Source organism: Cheilinus undulatus, linkage group 5 (assembly GCF_018320785.1).
Source record: "Cheilinus undulatus linkage group 5, ASM1832078v1, whole genome shotgun sequence".
Taxonomy (NCBI): domain Eukaryota; kingdom Metazoa; phylum Chordata; class Actinopteri; order Labriformes; family Labridae; genus Cheilinus; species Cheilinus undulatus.
The window spans coordinates 5,737,749-5,750,931 of record NC_054869.1 but is presented as its reverse complement, the minus strand read 5'-3'; the positions used below and the strand labels follow the sequence as shown (position 1 = coordinate 5,750,931).

The 13,183-nt window shown below is 39.3% G+C and overlaps 1 protein-coding gene across 2 annotated transcripts in view; it reads right to left on the bottom strand.

Annotated features, from left to right (window-relative positions):
- hk2 (hexokinase 2) overlaps positions 1–13,183 on the bottom strand; it is an 85,824-nt gene that overhangs the window by 36,751 nt on the left and 35,890 nt on the right. For both annotated transcript variants that reach the window (XM_041788479.1, XM_041788480.1), the window contains 3 exons: positions 12,374–12,557; positions 7,072–7,233; positions 3,304–3,537 (listed from right to left, as the gene is read on the bottom strand). In XM_041788479.1, coding sequence (XP_041644413.1) covers positions 3,304–3,537; positions 7,072–7,233; positions 12,374–12,557 — 580 coding nt within the window. The remainder of the gene's footprint in view (positions 1–3,303; positions 3,538–7,071; positions 7,234–12,373; positions 12,558–13,183) is intronic.

Genomic DNA, 13,183 nt, shown 5'->3' with positions numbered 1-13,183 from the left:
GTTTACTTGCATTCCTGAACAGAAAAATTAATTTTGGTGGTTGAATGTTATGCTTGATTCATTCTGACTTCTCAGAGAAGCCCTGTGAGCCGGCTCAAATTTGGGTCTAAAAAGGTGAATTCAGTTTGAAATTCCTCTTTCCTGTTCAAAATGGTAAAACGTGGAGAGCTCAGTGAAAGTGAAAGAGTCCGCATTAAATCACTTCATGATGCTGGATGGTCTCTGAGACAAATATGACAGGTGGTCTAATAAATTTTTTAAGCACTGTATATTAATCTGATAGTTTGAGCATTTTGTTCTGAAAACTTGCACAATCCTTTTCTACTGTACTGAATGATGTAGCAGACTTGCCTCTGGCAAAATGGCGGCATTATCAGCGTCCCACCAGCCAACCTCTCGTTGCACATTATGTCTGTGCAAAGGGATACTTTTATTTGGATCATAAATCAATTTATTAAAATAACTGTTATGTAATCGTTGTCCTTGTTAGTCTGAAAACTCAGATAATTTTGGTCTACTTGTATTCCCTTTTGTGTCGGACTTGCCTCTGTTAATATGGTGGCGATGCATGAAGACAACAATGAAAAAGACATTCAGTTCAAGTGACATTCGTCATTAGAAAACAAGATACGGTGGCACTTGTCCAACTTCCAGTATGAAGTGGAGGTTCTCAGCTGCATCTCGGTCCCTCTCCAAGAGTACTGGGGGGAAAGGTTCCAACAAAATGAACAATGACAAATGGAAAAGATTGGGTCATTCACAATTTAAAAGCTTAAAATACAAAAATCTGTGTTCTTTTTACTGTAATTAAGAGCCCAAGTTAATTAGCAAGTGAGTTATGCATAAATATATGATATTTCAGAACAATGACTGGCAGCAAAGTGTGCTACAACTGTGTCTTTTTCTCTCTATGTCCATTTGTCTGCCCTTTTAACTTCCTTCATCAGAAGAAAATGGCTCAAAGCAATGGCCCTGATACCCCACATCAACCACAGGGCCCTACCAAACGACCAATGGAAACAATCGCAAGCCTGTTCCAAGTCCACAAACCACATGTAGACGTGAGCAAACTCCAATGCTCCTTCAAGAAGCCCTGCGAGGATAATGAACTGGTCCCACTGTCCCATGGCCAGAAAGGAATCCACACTGCCTAACCTGTATCCAAGGTTCAACAGGACGCAGGAGTCTCTTTTCCTACACCCAGGCCTTTTTGACAATTGTCGTTATTTATTTCAGGGATTTCAACATGGATTTTTGTTCGCAGTTTAAAGGTCTGCAGTTACTTAAAAGCCCTCACAGTCTATGAGCTATTTTAAGAGTAAAGCTTTATCCTCAACACCATTAAATTGCTGCTAGTTTGTATTCTAATACTGGCTTGTAAGCTGAGCTCTTTAATTATCTGAGATTGCTACCAAACAATAAGACCAATTTGTCTGCAGAGTTTTTTTTCCAAAACAAATTGACTTAGAGTAGTTAAAAGACCCTGAAAAAAAGGAGTTTTATCTTCTCCATAGTAGTATTTCCCACAGAATAAGACCATACTAGAGTAGTTGATGGTGGGGTTTTCCCATTCTGTAGGTTTATCTTTTAATGTGTTTCAGTTCTTTTGGCTGTATTCATTAGCATTATATTGAATAAAAATGCTAAAATAACATCCCCTGCCTCTGGAAATGTGTCACTTGTATGTGTAATCACAGTAGTGAGCTGCATGTGTGAAGGCTCTTTGTTGATGGGGTAACGTAATGCAACCATCAATCTGGAGTGCAGGAATACCGGATGATAATGGCAGCAAGCAGCTGCAGAAAAAAATGTTAAAATGACAATGTAAGAAGCTGAATTTTTAAATGAAACATCACTCCTCAGTAGTGCACTGACAGTGCTTACAAAAAGTAGTCACTCCTTTGGCTGTTGTACCCTTTTAGCGATTTTATAATCAAGTATAATTTGGCTCTCCAGAACATTCACCTTGTTGTCTCTACACCATTTCTGGGTACCTTTGCTGTATGCTGCTGGTCATTGTCTCATTGGAATATAAATCTTCTCCCAAGCTGTAGTTCTCTTGCAGACTTAATAGGATTTTCTTCCAGGATTTTCCTAGATTTTGACACATTCATTTTATCATCTATCTCTACAAACCTTCCAAGGCCAGGCATGTCTGATGGCCAAAAAGCTCAATTTTTGGTCTCATTAGATTTAGGATTCAACTTGACCATGGAGTCTCCCACATGCCTTTTGGTGAACTCTAGTCCAGATTTAATCTGAGTTTCCTTCAACAGTGTCTTTCTCTTTGCCACTCTACCATAAAGCTTTGACTGGTGAAGAACCCGGCCAACACTGTTGTCTGCAGAGTCTCTCCCAGTTCAGCTGCTGAAGCTTGGAACTCCTTCAGAGCAGTCATAGGTGTCTTGGTGGCCTCGCTCACTAGTCTCCTTCTTGCACGCTCACTCAGTTTGTGAGGATGGCCTGATCTAGGCAGATTTACACATGTGCCACATTCCTTCCATTTTTTTGATGATGGATTTAACTTAACTCCGGGGTATGGTCAGTGCCTTGAATTTTTTTCATCCATCCCCTGACTTAATCTTTTCAATAACCTTTTATCTGAGTTGCTTGGAGTGTTCTTTTGCCTTCATGGTGTAATGGTAGTCAGGAATGTTCATTAACCAGTGACTGGGCTGTCTTTTGTGAGACTACTAGTACCAATTGGCTGGACCTCTGTTGAATTAGGGAACTCACTCTAAAGGTGGTGAATGTTTATCAGTCACTTATTGTACATAATATATTGACCATGATTGATCTATAAAAAATATATATAAATGGGTAAAACATCAAAGGGGGTGAATACTTTTTACAGGCACCGCATGTGTAAGTGCATGTGCATGGGTGGTGATTATATATGGATTTTTTAAAAGAAGAAATAATGGACAGCAAATACACTTGGGTGGCTGTTAATGTATCTGGGTATCCCACCTGAGTAATATCTATGTACTGTGTATGTTAATATATTTGATTCTTTTTTAGTTATGACTTAATGGAGTACACAAAAAAATCAATGTAACCATAACAGTTTAACTAGAGACAGTGGCTCGTCTTGTCAGTATTTGGTTGATACTGTGAGGTCAGCACTTGTAGCAGCCAGTAGAAAGAGAAAAGGAAAGGAAGCAGGGATTTATTCAACTCTACATGATTAAGGAGCAAATGAAACTATAGCCACTCTACACCGGCATCCTAATACTTTTGCCTCCTTCTAAGTACATGCTTGTGTTTGTGCGACGTACATGGGAACAATGAAGGAACACTTACTCTGCATGGTTCTTGTAAACAGAGCCATCCGCTCCGATAGTGGTGCGCAGCTTCTCAGCTGCTTTGTTATCCCGTATCTGTCGCAGCACTGCCACCAGAGACGCAGCACACAGGTGCGCAGCCCGTGTCGAAACTATCTGACACACCCTCTGAGTGGCAATGCAGTCCTCAACCGACGGGTCCAGACCCAGGTCTCGAAGCACCTCTTCAGCACTCAAAAGACCCTCTTCATCTCTGCAGGAAAGTGTGATTAAGTAAAGGGAGAGATGTTTCAGAATTAATAGGAAGAATAATGTTTAGAATTACAGGTTAGGAGTTGTTATTATTTCAATCAGGCAATCTTTTCAATAGAAAATGGTGGATCACTGCTTCCCCCTCCAATAGAAGCTAAATGGAAATATTATAATCTGAATTAAAACATTATTAGCCCATTCATTTAATCAGTGGTTCCCAACCTTTTCTCCTTTGAGCCCCTAACCCTAACCCTAACCCTAACCCCCTACTTATATCTAAGACAACCTGAGCCCTCCTAAGACCGACACAAAAAAAATAGTGATGCTTTGTGGCCAAAAGTAACATAAATTTTAATTTCTTTTTGTGTAAATCCAAACAAAGTAGCCATAAGATAAATTCTTTTACCAAAAAAAACAAACATTGTATGAGTTATTTTTAAGTGTTATACCATGATTTTTTTAACATGTGCAAATCTAATTGTAACAACCTGAGAGCAGACCCCCCCCCGAGCGAGTTTAGGAAGTGAGTCTGTAAGCGAAGTAGAAACACAGCTGTGTTCCCTTTTAAACTGACAGGATGAAAAGCCAGCATCTGCTGATGTTCAAAGGTCTGTGGCAAAGATTAGCATAACATTAGGTACACAGAGTTTAGGACAGCCTTCTTGGTAGTATAACTGAAAGACATCGTTAGGTAAGTAGCTCTTTTTGTATTTGCTCTCATTGATTACAGACTTAATGAATGCTTCTCTAAGTAATAGTTGCACTCATACTGAGCCTGTGAACTTCATGTAACCTTGTCGTGCTCTTAGAAGCATTTCACTAATCTAAAGGTCTTACACAGTATTCTCTGTCTGCTGTCTACAATACCACAGTAACATCGTTATTGTGTTTCAAGGTTTTTTGCAGATATATTTGGGCATACAGAGTATCTATGGATCAAAAACCTGAGATATAAGCCTCTTCAATCCTTTGTTAACATTCCCTCTATAGCTGAAAGCATGAACTCCAGTGAGCTGTTCAAAGTCTGCTCTCATTTTTCCATCACATTGAGGGTTATTAAACCTCGACCTTGTATCGTCACCAACGACTTCAGAGCTACTGAAAGAGCTCAACATAGAAGATGTGCTGCTGTTCTCCAAAGACAAACTTGTGTCTTTACATCGCAGAACAGACTTTGAGGTCTTTAAAGGAACCCTGTATGATCAGACAAGTTCATCTTGTTGAATAGATATTTGTATCTCTAGTATGTATACTGAACAAAAAAAAACCTCATTAGATATCTGCATTTTGAGTCATTTGAGTTTATAAACTCACCCGGAGGATGCCATGTTTCGTCTGTGCTGGCGCAGTGACGTCACAGTTCCGCAGCACTCCTCACAGTTCCTCTGCAGTAACCGCTGTTTCAGACTGTCAGCCAGTGTTAGCATCTTAGAAATGCTGCACGTCTCACGCATGGAGAATTTCAAAATTTGAGGTATTTCTATTTTTTTTTTTTCTATTTGCACCATGAGCGATTATCTGTCCATCTAGACAGAAAAATGATAAATACAGAGCCATATATACGACCCAGATAAAGGCCATGAGCTAAAATGCATCTGTTTAATAAAGTTGTTCCCCAAACTGCTACTAGTTATGGAGCTTTCTGTTTCCATACAGTTCAGGTAAAGATAAACACAGAATGAAAGCACTTCCAGTTTGTGCTTCTCAAAGTAAAAGCCCACTTTAGCACTTCTTAAGAGAAACCCCCATCATATGTACATACTGCTTGTATTTTGAATCCAGTCACTTGTAGGGAGCTTTATTGAGGTAAAACTTAGGAGGAATGACAGAGCTTTGACAGCAAGTAAATGCAGCCAACACAGCTGTTATGGCAGCAACAGCTGCAAGCAGGAAAACCATCTAAAAAACGGTTACTGCATAGCAACGGCGAGGAGTGCTGCAGCATTGTAACATCACACTACCAGCACGGACCTAAATATGGCAGCCTCCTGCTGAGTTTATGAGCTCATATTTACTCAAAATGCAAATATCTGGGATATTAAGTGAGTTTTTTTAGTTCAATATACATTTGAGAAATACAAATATCTATCCAACAAGATGAACTTGTCTGATCGTGCAGGGTTACTTTAAAGAGTGCAGTCGTAAAAGTGTCTGGACTTAAGGTGCCCATAAAGGTACCTGAATAAATACTTCTAGGGGGTAAAAAAAATGAGAATGGTTGATGGCCGTTAACCTAACGCACGTAACGTGTGTTCATTAGTTTAAAGGGATATTTTTTGAAGATGGAGATTTCAAAAACTCCACATGGAAGGCAAGCGGACTTTCATGTGTTTTGCACTGAGGAGAGGCTTCTGTGTAGCCACTCTGCCATAAAGCCCACATAAGGTGGAGGGCTGCATTGATGGTTGTCCTTCTAAAACTTTGCCCCATCTCCACACAGGATCTCTGGAGCTCAGTCAGAATGACCACTGAGTTCTTGGTCACCTCTTTTACTAAGGCCCTTCTCCCCCAATAGCTCAGTTTGGCCGGGCAAAAAACTCTTGTAACAGTCCTGGTTGTGCCAAACTTCTTCCATTTGAGAATTATGGAGGCCACTGTGCTCTTGGGAACCTTCAGTGCAGCAGACATTTTCCCATAGCTTTCCCTAGATCTGTGCCAGTCAATTAAATCAAGCAGAGGTGGACTCCAATTAAGGTGTAGAAACATCTCAGCAAAGATCCAGAAATGGGAGGAACCTGAACTAAATTCCAAGTGTTGTTGCAGAGGGTCTGACTACTTATGTCGGTAGGATATTTCAGTTTTTTTCAGTTTTCATAAATTTGCAAAAAATATCTAAAAGTGAGGAGCTCCTTTGCATCTAAACAGACACACTTCATAACAGACTGTTCTGAAACAGGCTGTTCAGAGGTTGTTTACACAGGGTTAAAACTCTCCCCTGGTGATCCAATGTTATGTTTTCACAGCAGACATTTTATTGAGACCAGTGGTTCACAACCGGTGGATCAGGGCCGTAGCTTTGGAAGCTCTTTCAAGTGGCAAATGAATGCCAGGGAAAAATGTGGCAAAATGTCTTTAAAAGTGACATACAGTATATCCTTACATTTTCATAAGGTTTACCAGTGATAATGAGAAGTCGAGGTCTTTTTTCAAGGTTTCACCTTTCTTATATCCTATGCCCCCTATGATAAAATTGTTTTCCCAAAGATAATGAGGAAATTCCTTGAGAAACTACCAAACTTCCATGCTGCCAGAGGACAATCAAGTAGAATAAAACATGAACTTATGATGATGCACATTTTAAACATGTTTGTTTTGCTCTATTTAGGGGCCAAACTGCAACATTTTTTTATTAAAAACACTTGGTTATGATTGAATAATTTTAGATATCTGTGTAGGGATTGATCCGCAAGGAGGTGGTGGTGGGTCCTGACTCTGGACCAGTACAGAACCACTGATTTAGACAACAAGATAACTGTGTTAAAAGGTGGAATGGGGGTTTTCACCTTTAGATATTTTTATAAAAACACAAGCGTACTTGTCAGTGTCGATGGTGTAGATGTAGCTGGTACTGAAGCGTCCAGTTTTGAGGAGTTGTGCTGTAGTCTTTCCTTGGAAGAGCAGCTTTTCTTTAGTCATCTTAACCAGGATGAGACGCACCATTTCCCCCATGTACATGCCGCTGATCATCTTCTCAAAGCTGCACACAAATATGGGAGAAAAGAGAAAAAATGAATAGAGTTTACATTTTTATTGAAAGAGATCCCAGTCAGACATGGGGTGCAAATTTAGATCCAACAATCCTTGTAAGTTTGGCTAAAACACATCACCTGTGTGGGTGATGCTTCATTTCTCTCCTTTTCTCTTCAGTAAGGATGTATTTGATTTCAAAAGTAACCTCTAACACAGAGATTAACCAAAAACTAAAAGAGAGAAGGTCAGTTTTTATGGAAGACTGTCAGCCGACAGAGCTAAACGGACAGTGTTAGGACTCGTCTTCTCTTTTGCACATTTATAAAAGCACACCTTCAGCATCACAGGTGTAACAGCCTCACACTTCAATAGAGTCAATAAACACAGAGTGACTAAAATAGCTTCATCTTTAATTTCCTTCAATAATATAATGACCATTTATTGATTATGTATTAACCTGCCACTCAGAGATATTAAGTAAAACAGCTACATTAGAGAATATAATCAATAGAATGTCTTCTTTTGGATGGATTCTGCATGCTACAGGCTGTTGTGTTATGTTTGTCTCAATAAACTGTCTCTGCTATTATCACCTCTGACTGCTCACACTGAGATGGAGAGAACATTCTGTTCCAACAGCAAAATCCTGCAAGAGCAATACTGTGTGTGAAAGCATTGAAATGAGAAGTAATGACTGCTTGAAAGGGATAGAGGTATTACTGATGAGTAATTAGAAGAGATTGCCTGTCTAAAATCAGCAACACCAAAGTGAATAACTAATGCTTTAGAGCTGTAGGATGTAGTTTATTTTTGTGTTGATGGCCAGAGAAGAATTATAACCTAAGTCATCTGAAAGCACATCAGCTATGGGTTGCACCTAATCTCACCAGACTTCCATCTCTGTCATCAGGCGTATCCATCTTAAAAATCTCCAATCCACAACCTTTGTGCAAAAATGAGTGCTGTTCAGACCAATCAGCATCATTTAAGAAGAACAAGGCGGTAGTTATGAGCGGGGTTTAGTTGTACCCAAAGCTGCTTCCAGTGGAACCAGCTCAGAAGTAGATGTAGGAAAGCGTCAGTTTAATCGGAATTGGACCACATTTTCTTTTTGAAATGAGAGCACAGAGCCACACCGAAAGCTTGTCTTGGCAGAGAACATGTTTTTGCACAACTCGTGACCAGCCTTGGCATCGATTTTATCCACTGAGAAGCTCCACTGTTCACAATCTACTGCAGCAGCAATCTGTCAGCTCTAGAGAAGTGCGTGCTGACGTCATTTTGTCTTGTCACTCTGATTGGCCTGTCATGCACATAGTGTTAAGTTTGACAGCTATTTTAAATTTTAGTCTTTGTCTTAGTCTTTAAATTAAATGACTTTTAGTTTTAGTCACATTTTAGTCATTTCTACCCTTTATAGTTTCATTCTGGTTTATGTCGACGAAAACTCAAAAACATTTCAGTCTAGTTTTAGTCCATAAAAAGTCTGCACGTTTTAGTCTTGCCTTTTAGTCCAAGCATTTATTCTCTTGCCTAAATCTGGAACCAAATCATAGCAGTGTGTTCTATGCATCCTGCCAAACCTGGGGTCCCTACAGCTGAGAGGTAGAATAGCTACAAATGCATTGTAATTTGAATTTACCCACAGTGGAGAGGTGTCATGGATTCTGAATGTCCGACAAAGACCTAAATCACATTTAAGTCTAGTTTTAGGCCTAGTCTAACCTGACACAAAATGAATGCGTTTCACACATCCATCTGGTAAACCTTCCATAGATAGCGTTTGGGAAAGGGTAGAGCCTTTGAATAAAAACTCAGAGGTTGATTGGATGAATGTTCTGTCTGTCATATCTTTACGGGCCAATCAGAGCAACAAAACACGTGACGTAGCCGCGACCGAGCTGCGCCCCTACTGAAAGAGTAAACTCCATAGAGAACTGCATAACGCGAACCATGGCGACTGTAGACATGTCAGTACACAACTTTTGTCATTTTTGAAAAGAAAACAACTCAATGCTGTTCTTTGTTCTTCTTTTAACAAAGAAATGTGATCAAATTCTGATAAAACTGGCGCTTTAGCAGCATCCACGCAAATCTCTTCCGCCATAATTGCACTGGCCTTTTCTCGCTGCTTGCTCACGTCACGACTCTGTCGCCCGAAAGCACTGCCCCTTATCGCTGATTGGTCCTGTCACTTTCTAACCGGGCTCAAACGGTTCAGATTGGAGCTTTGCAAGCTGTTTTTGCCAGTGAGAAACACAGAAATGGGGAAATCCATCTGCTTTGCAAGGTTAGGCCTTGTCCCCATGAAGAGAAATACGATATATTTCCATTTCCTTACAAAAAAAACTTTCTGTAAATACGGGATTGTTTCAGGAAATGTCCGCGTAAGCACAAAACCACTAAAAAAAAGACTGAAAATGCTGTAGTATATAACAAGCCTGTAAGTGGCGCTGTAACGCTGCCATGTAAATGCACCAAGAGGGAAGAAGACTATGGAAAACTGCCTCAAATGCCGATGCGACCAAAACTTTTGCTGAATTCGTCTCAGTGCATAAGGCCTTAGTAATCTTGACAAAAAAACTGAATTTACCTTTAGCCAGTTTTAGACATCAGAGATCTTTTTTGACTAGTCTTAGTCTTTCTTGTGAAAAAAAAAGGCTGTCAACGAACATTTTTAGTCATAGTTTTAGTCGACAAAATTAACACTGCATTAATGTGACAGATGAAACGTTCCTCCTGAGAATATATATTGAATAGTCCTACCTTTCTTAAACGCTTTTAATGGAACCTTTCCCAGATTAATGTAAAATATGTCCATGCAGTAGATATTTGAAACAGTCGATATGGTGTGTCAGGTCGCCTCTGCCCTGCCCAGATAGTTGGAGTCAGCCATATAAACTAGGTTTTAACCTAGTCTCACATATCAAACTGTTTTTTAAAGGCTGCTGTTCAGGAATACTGCAAACAAAGTTTTGCCGTGTTCTTAAATACAACATCAGTAAGGTATCTGTTCTATTTTATTGTACAACTAAATGCTTGTTCTTAACCCCTCTGGCAGAGCTCTCTGCCTGAAAAGTTGCTGATCCAGTACTAACAACTACTGCAAACATTGCATAGCAACCTAAATGAAAGGGAGCCTGCTGCATCAAACAACAAACTAAAAATGTATCAACAAACAGAATAAAGCATGTGTCATGGATAGTGAAGATGTTGATGAGGAGTTCTCGAGAAAAAGTCTGAAACAGCACCAGTCTAAAGCTAGATTAGATTAAAAACTAGCAGCTTTTCTCATGGACAGGTAATTAGCTGGTTGATGATTATTGCTGATAACAGTGTAACTGGTTTTTAGAGGTTGTTCAGTAATGGTGTCTAAGCATTCCAACCATGAATGCAGGGGATTTGTGACTATGCTGAAAACTGCAAGTCATTAAGCATTATACTAACAGTAGCTAAAAGCCCACAACTGTGTTAGTTTGATTATAACCTTATCTTGAGTCAGCCAATTATAGTTAGCTTTTGTTACACTAAATGGCAAATGGTTTATATGTAGATGGTAGAGGACACCAGCAGGAGGGCAGAGAAGAGAGCTACAAAAAGAAAAAGAAAACATCAAAATGACAGGAGATTGAGAGGTGAAGATGAAGTGATATAATGACTGAGAAAAATGTGATCTCGAAGGTATCAAGGTGCTGGAACATTGAGTGCTTGAACGTTGAGGAGATGGACTTCAGTTTCTATATTTGGTTTTACTGCAAGGCAGTTCAAATCAAAACAGCAGCGCTGGGAGGATATGCTGACATCTTGCGAAGAAATTCAAGCAGAAACTCTCAAAAACTCACAAGTTCAGTGGATGCAAGAATAGTGAAGGTGATATCAAAGAAGGGCTCCTATGTTAACATGGAACTTGGTCTGTTAAGATGTTTTTTGATTGAAATAGCTTTTGATTTCAGTAAATATGACCTCCTAATGTAGCAAATTCAACAACAAATGTTCATTTTCAAATCTTTACAACCTATAAAATGTTTTAAAACTTTGTTCTGCATAATAATTTGGAACAGTGCATTTTGAGTTTTTTATTTTTGAAAAAAAAAGTTATCATCATCAGGCTTGTTCAATAAAACTTGTATTCTGCTCTAACAGCTGATGACTAGTAAATTATGCTGTCATCAACTATTTAGGAAAATCAGAGAAAAATGTCATTTGCATAATAATTTGGAACATGGTGTAATTACGCTAATTAAAGCAATACCACAGGTATTTTTTAATAGGACGGTGTATGGTATTACCGCCCATGCCTAGTTAAAGCGAGCAAGACAACATGGAGGCAAAGAAAGTCAGGAGAAGAGGAGCGAAGTTGGCATAAAGAAAAACTCTAGCTCAAGTATTTGTCAGTGGTTCAGGTTGAAAGTTTCAGCCCTAATGGGGGAGTAGTAATTTATCCCTCATCTGTACTCTCTTTACCAGCCACCGTAGTTAACAGGCTTGTTCTCCTCAAATGCTGGTGATGATCCCTCCATTCTAGGACCTGGAACAAACATTTCAGCTTGAAGTTTGCGAGAATCTTTGAATATCACCGTTGGTTATCTGAAAAGTTAAAACAACCTCAGCCCTGGAACAATGCAAAATAATGTGCAAAATTAGTTTGTTTTCTGCACAGATGAAGATGTGAAATCAATGAGTCATTTATCAAAATAATTACAATCTCAATATCAATCAAAATAAACATGATTATGACTTCAGCCCTTATTAAAGTGTCAGAAATGTAGAAAATCTTTACACATCATTGTGGAACTGTAAAAACCTCTGAGCACATTGCTTTGACACAGTGTGAAAGAACAGATATTAGAAGTCCAGCTCAGCTTCTGAGAACCTGTCAGTTTTAAATTGAAGTCCAAGCACTACTGATACCATGACAATTTAGACGTCATGTAAAATGACTGCTGTGGAAATCTCCCCTATTCCTAATTAATAATAAAAAAAAAAGGTTTCCATGACAACCAGTCAGCTGCAGAAAAGGCTAATCAAAACAGGAGCAGAGAACCTGAGAGGATTTCACTTCAAAAATATAATAATGTAAAAAAACCAACAAAGGCGTCTGTGATATATGCCTGTCCTGAAGGGTGCCTTCTTTCTTTACTACTTACAGCTGCTTGCCAGGATTCAAAGAGCCAGCATCAATTTCACGGTCAATATCAGTGCGCAGGTCCTCTAAGGCACCATCATCTCCAAAAGCACCCCACTCCGTGTTCACACACATCCTCCCCTCGTCGCCATCCAGCAGCTCCAGATTCCTCATCTGCTCCATGTAACAGGCATTGGTCCCGGTTCCTGTCAGGGAGAGAATATTAAAAATAACAGAAATAATGGCTTGGGATATTTCTATCAAATTTCCACACTTTCCCATAAAGGCATCAATCAAATTTATTCATGAGCCCAAATATCCAACACTAAAACACCTCAGGTTCTTTAACAGAGAGAGCAGTGGGTTTGGGGGCAGTTGTACAGGGGAAAAGAGGGCAATGAGAAGTGTGGGGGTCCGGACAATACAAGACAGTTTTTGCTGGAGAGGCTTGATTTGTTCAGTCTGTGCAGCAGATCTTACAGGTGCATCTCAAAATGTAAGAATAGTAAGGTAAAGGTCTCAGTTTAATTCATAAAGAAAATCATTTACATATTCTGAATTAATTATGCATTAACTGATATATTCAAAGCCTTTTTTATTGTTGTCAGTCTTCATTACTAAGGCTTGCAGTCCATGAAAATCAAAAACCTAGTATATTAAACTGAGCGCATTAGATAGCAGGGAGGTAAATCACCAGTTTCATCACAATACGATATGATATCGAGTCTCAGAACAATGATTTGATATTAGCCGATATCACAAAGTCTGCCACGATTCGATTTCGATTTGATTCGATTTGGACGCCTGCGATCGATATCAGACGATATTGTGA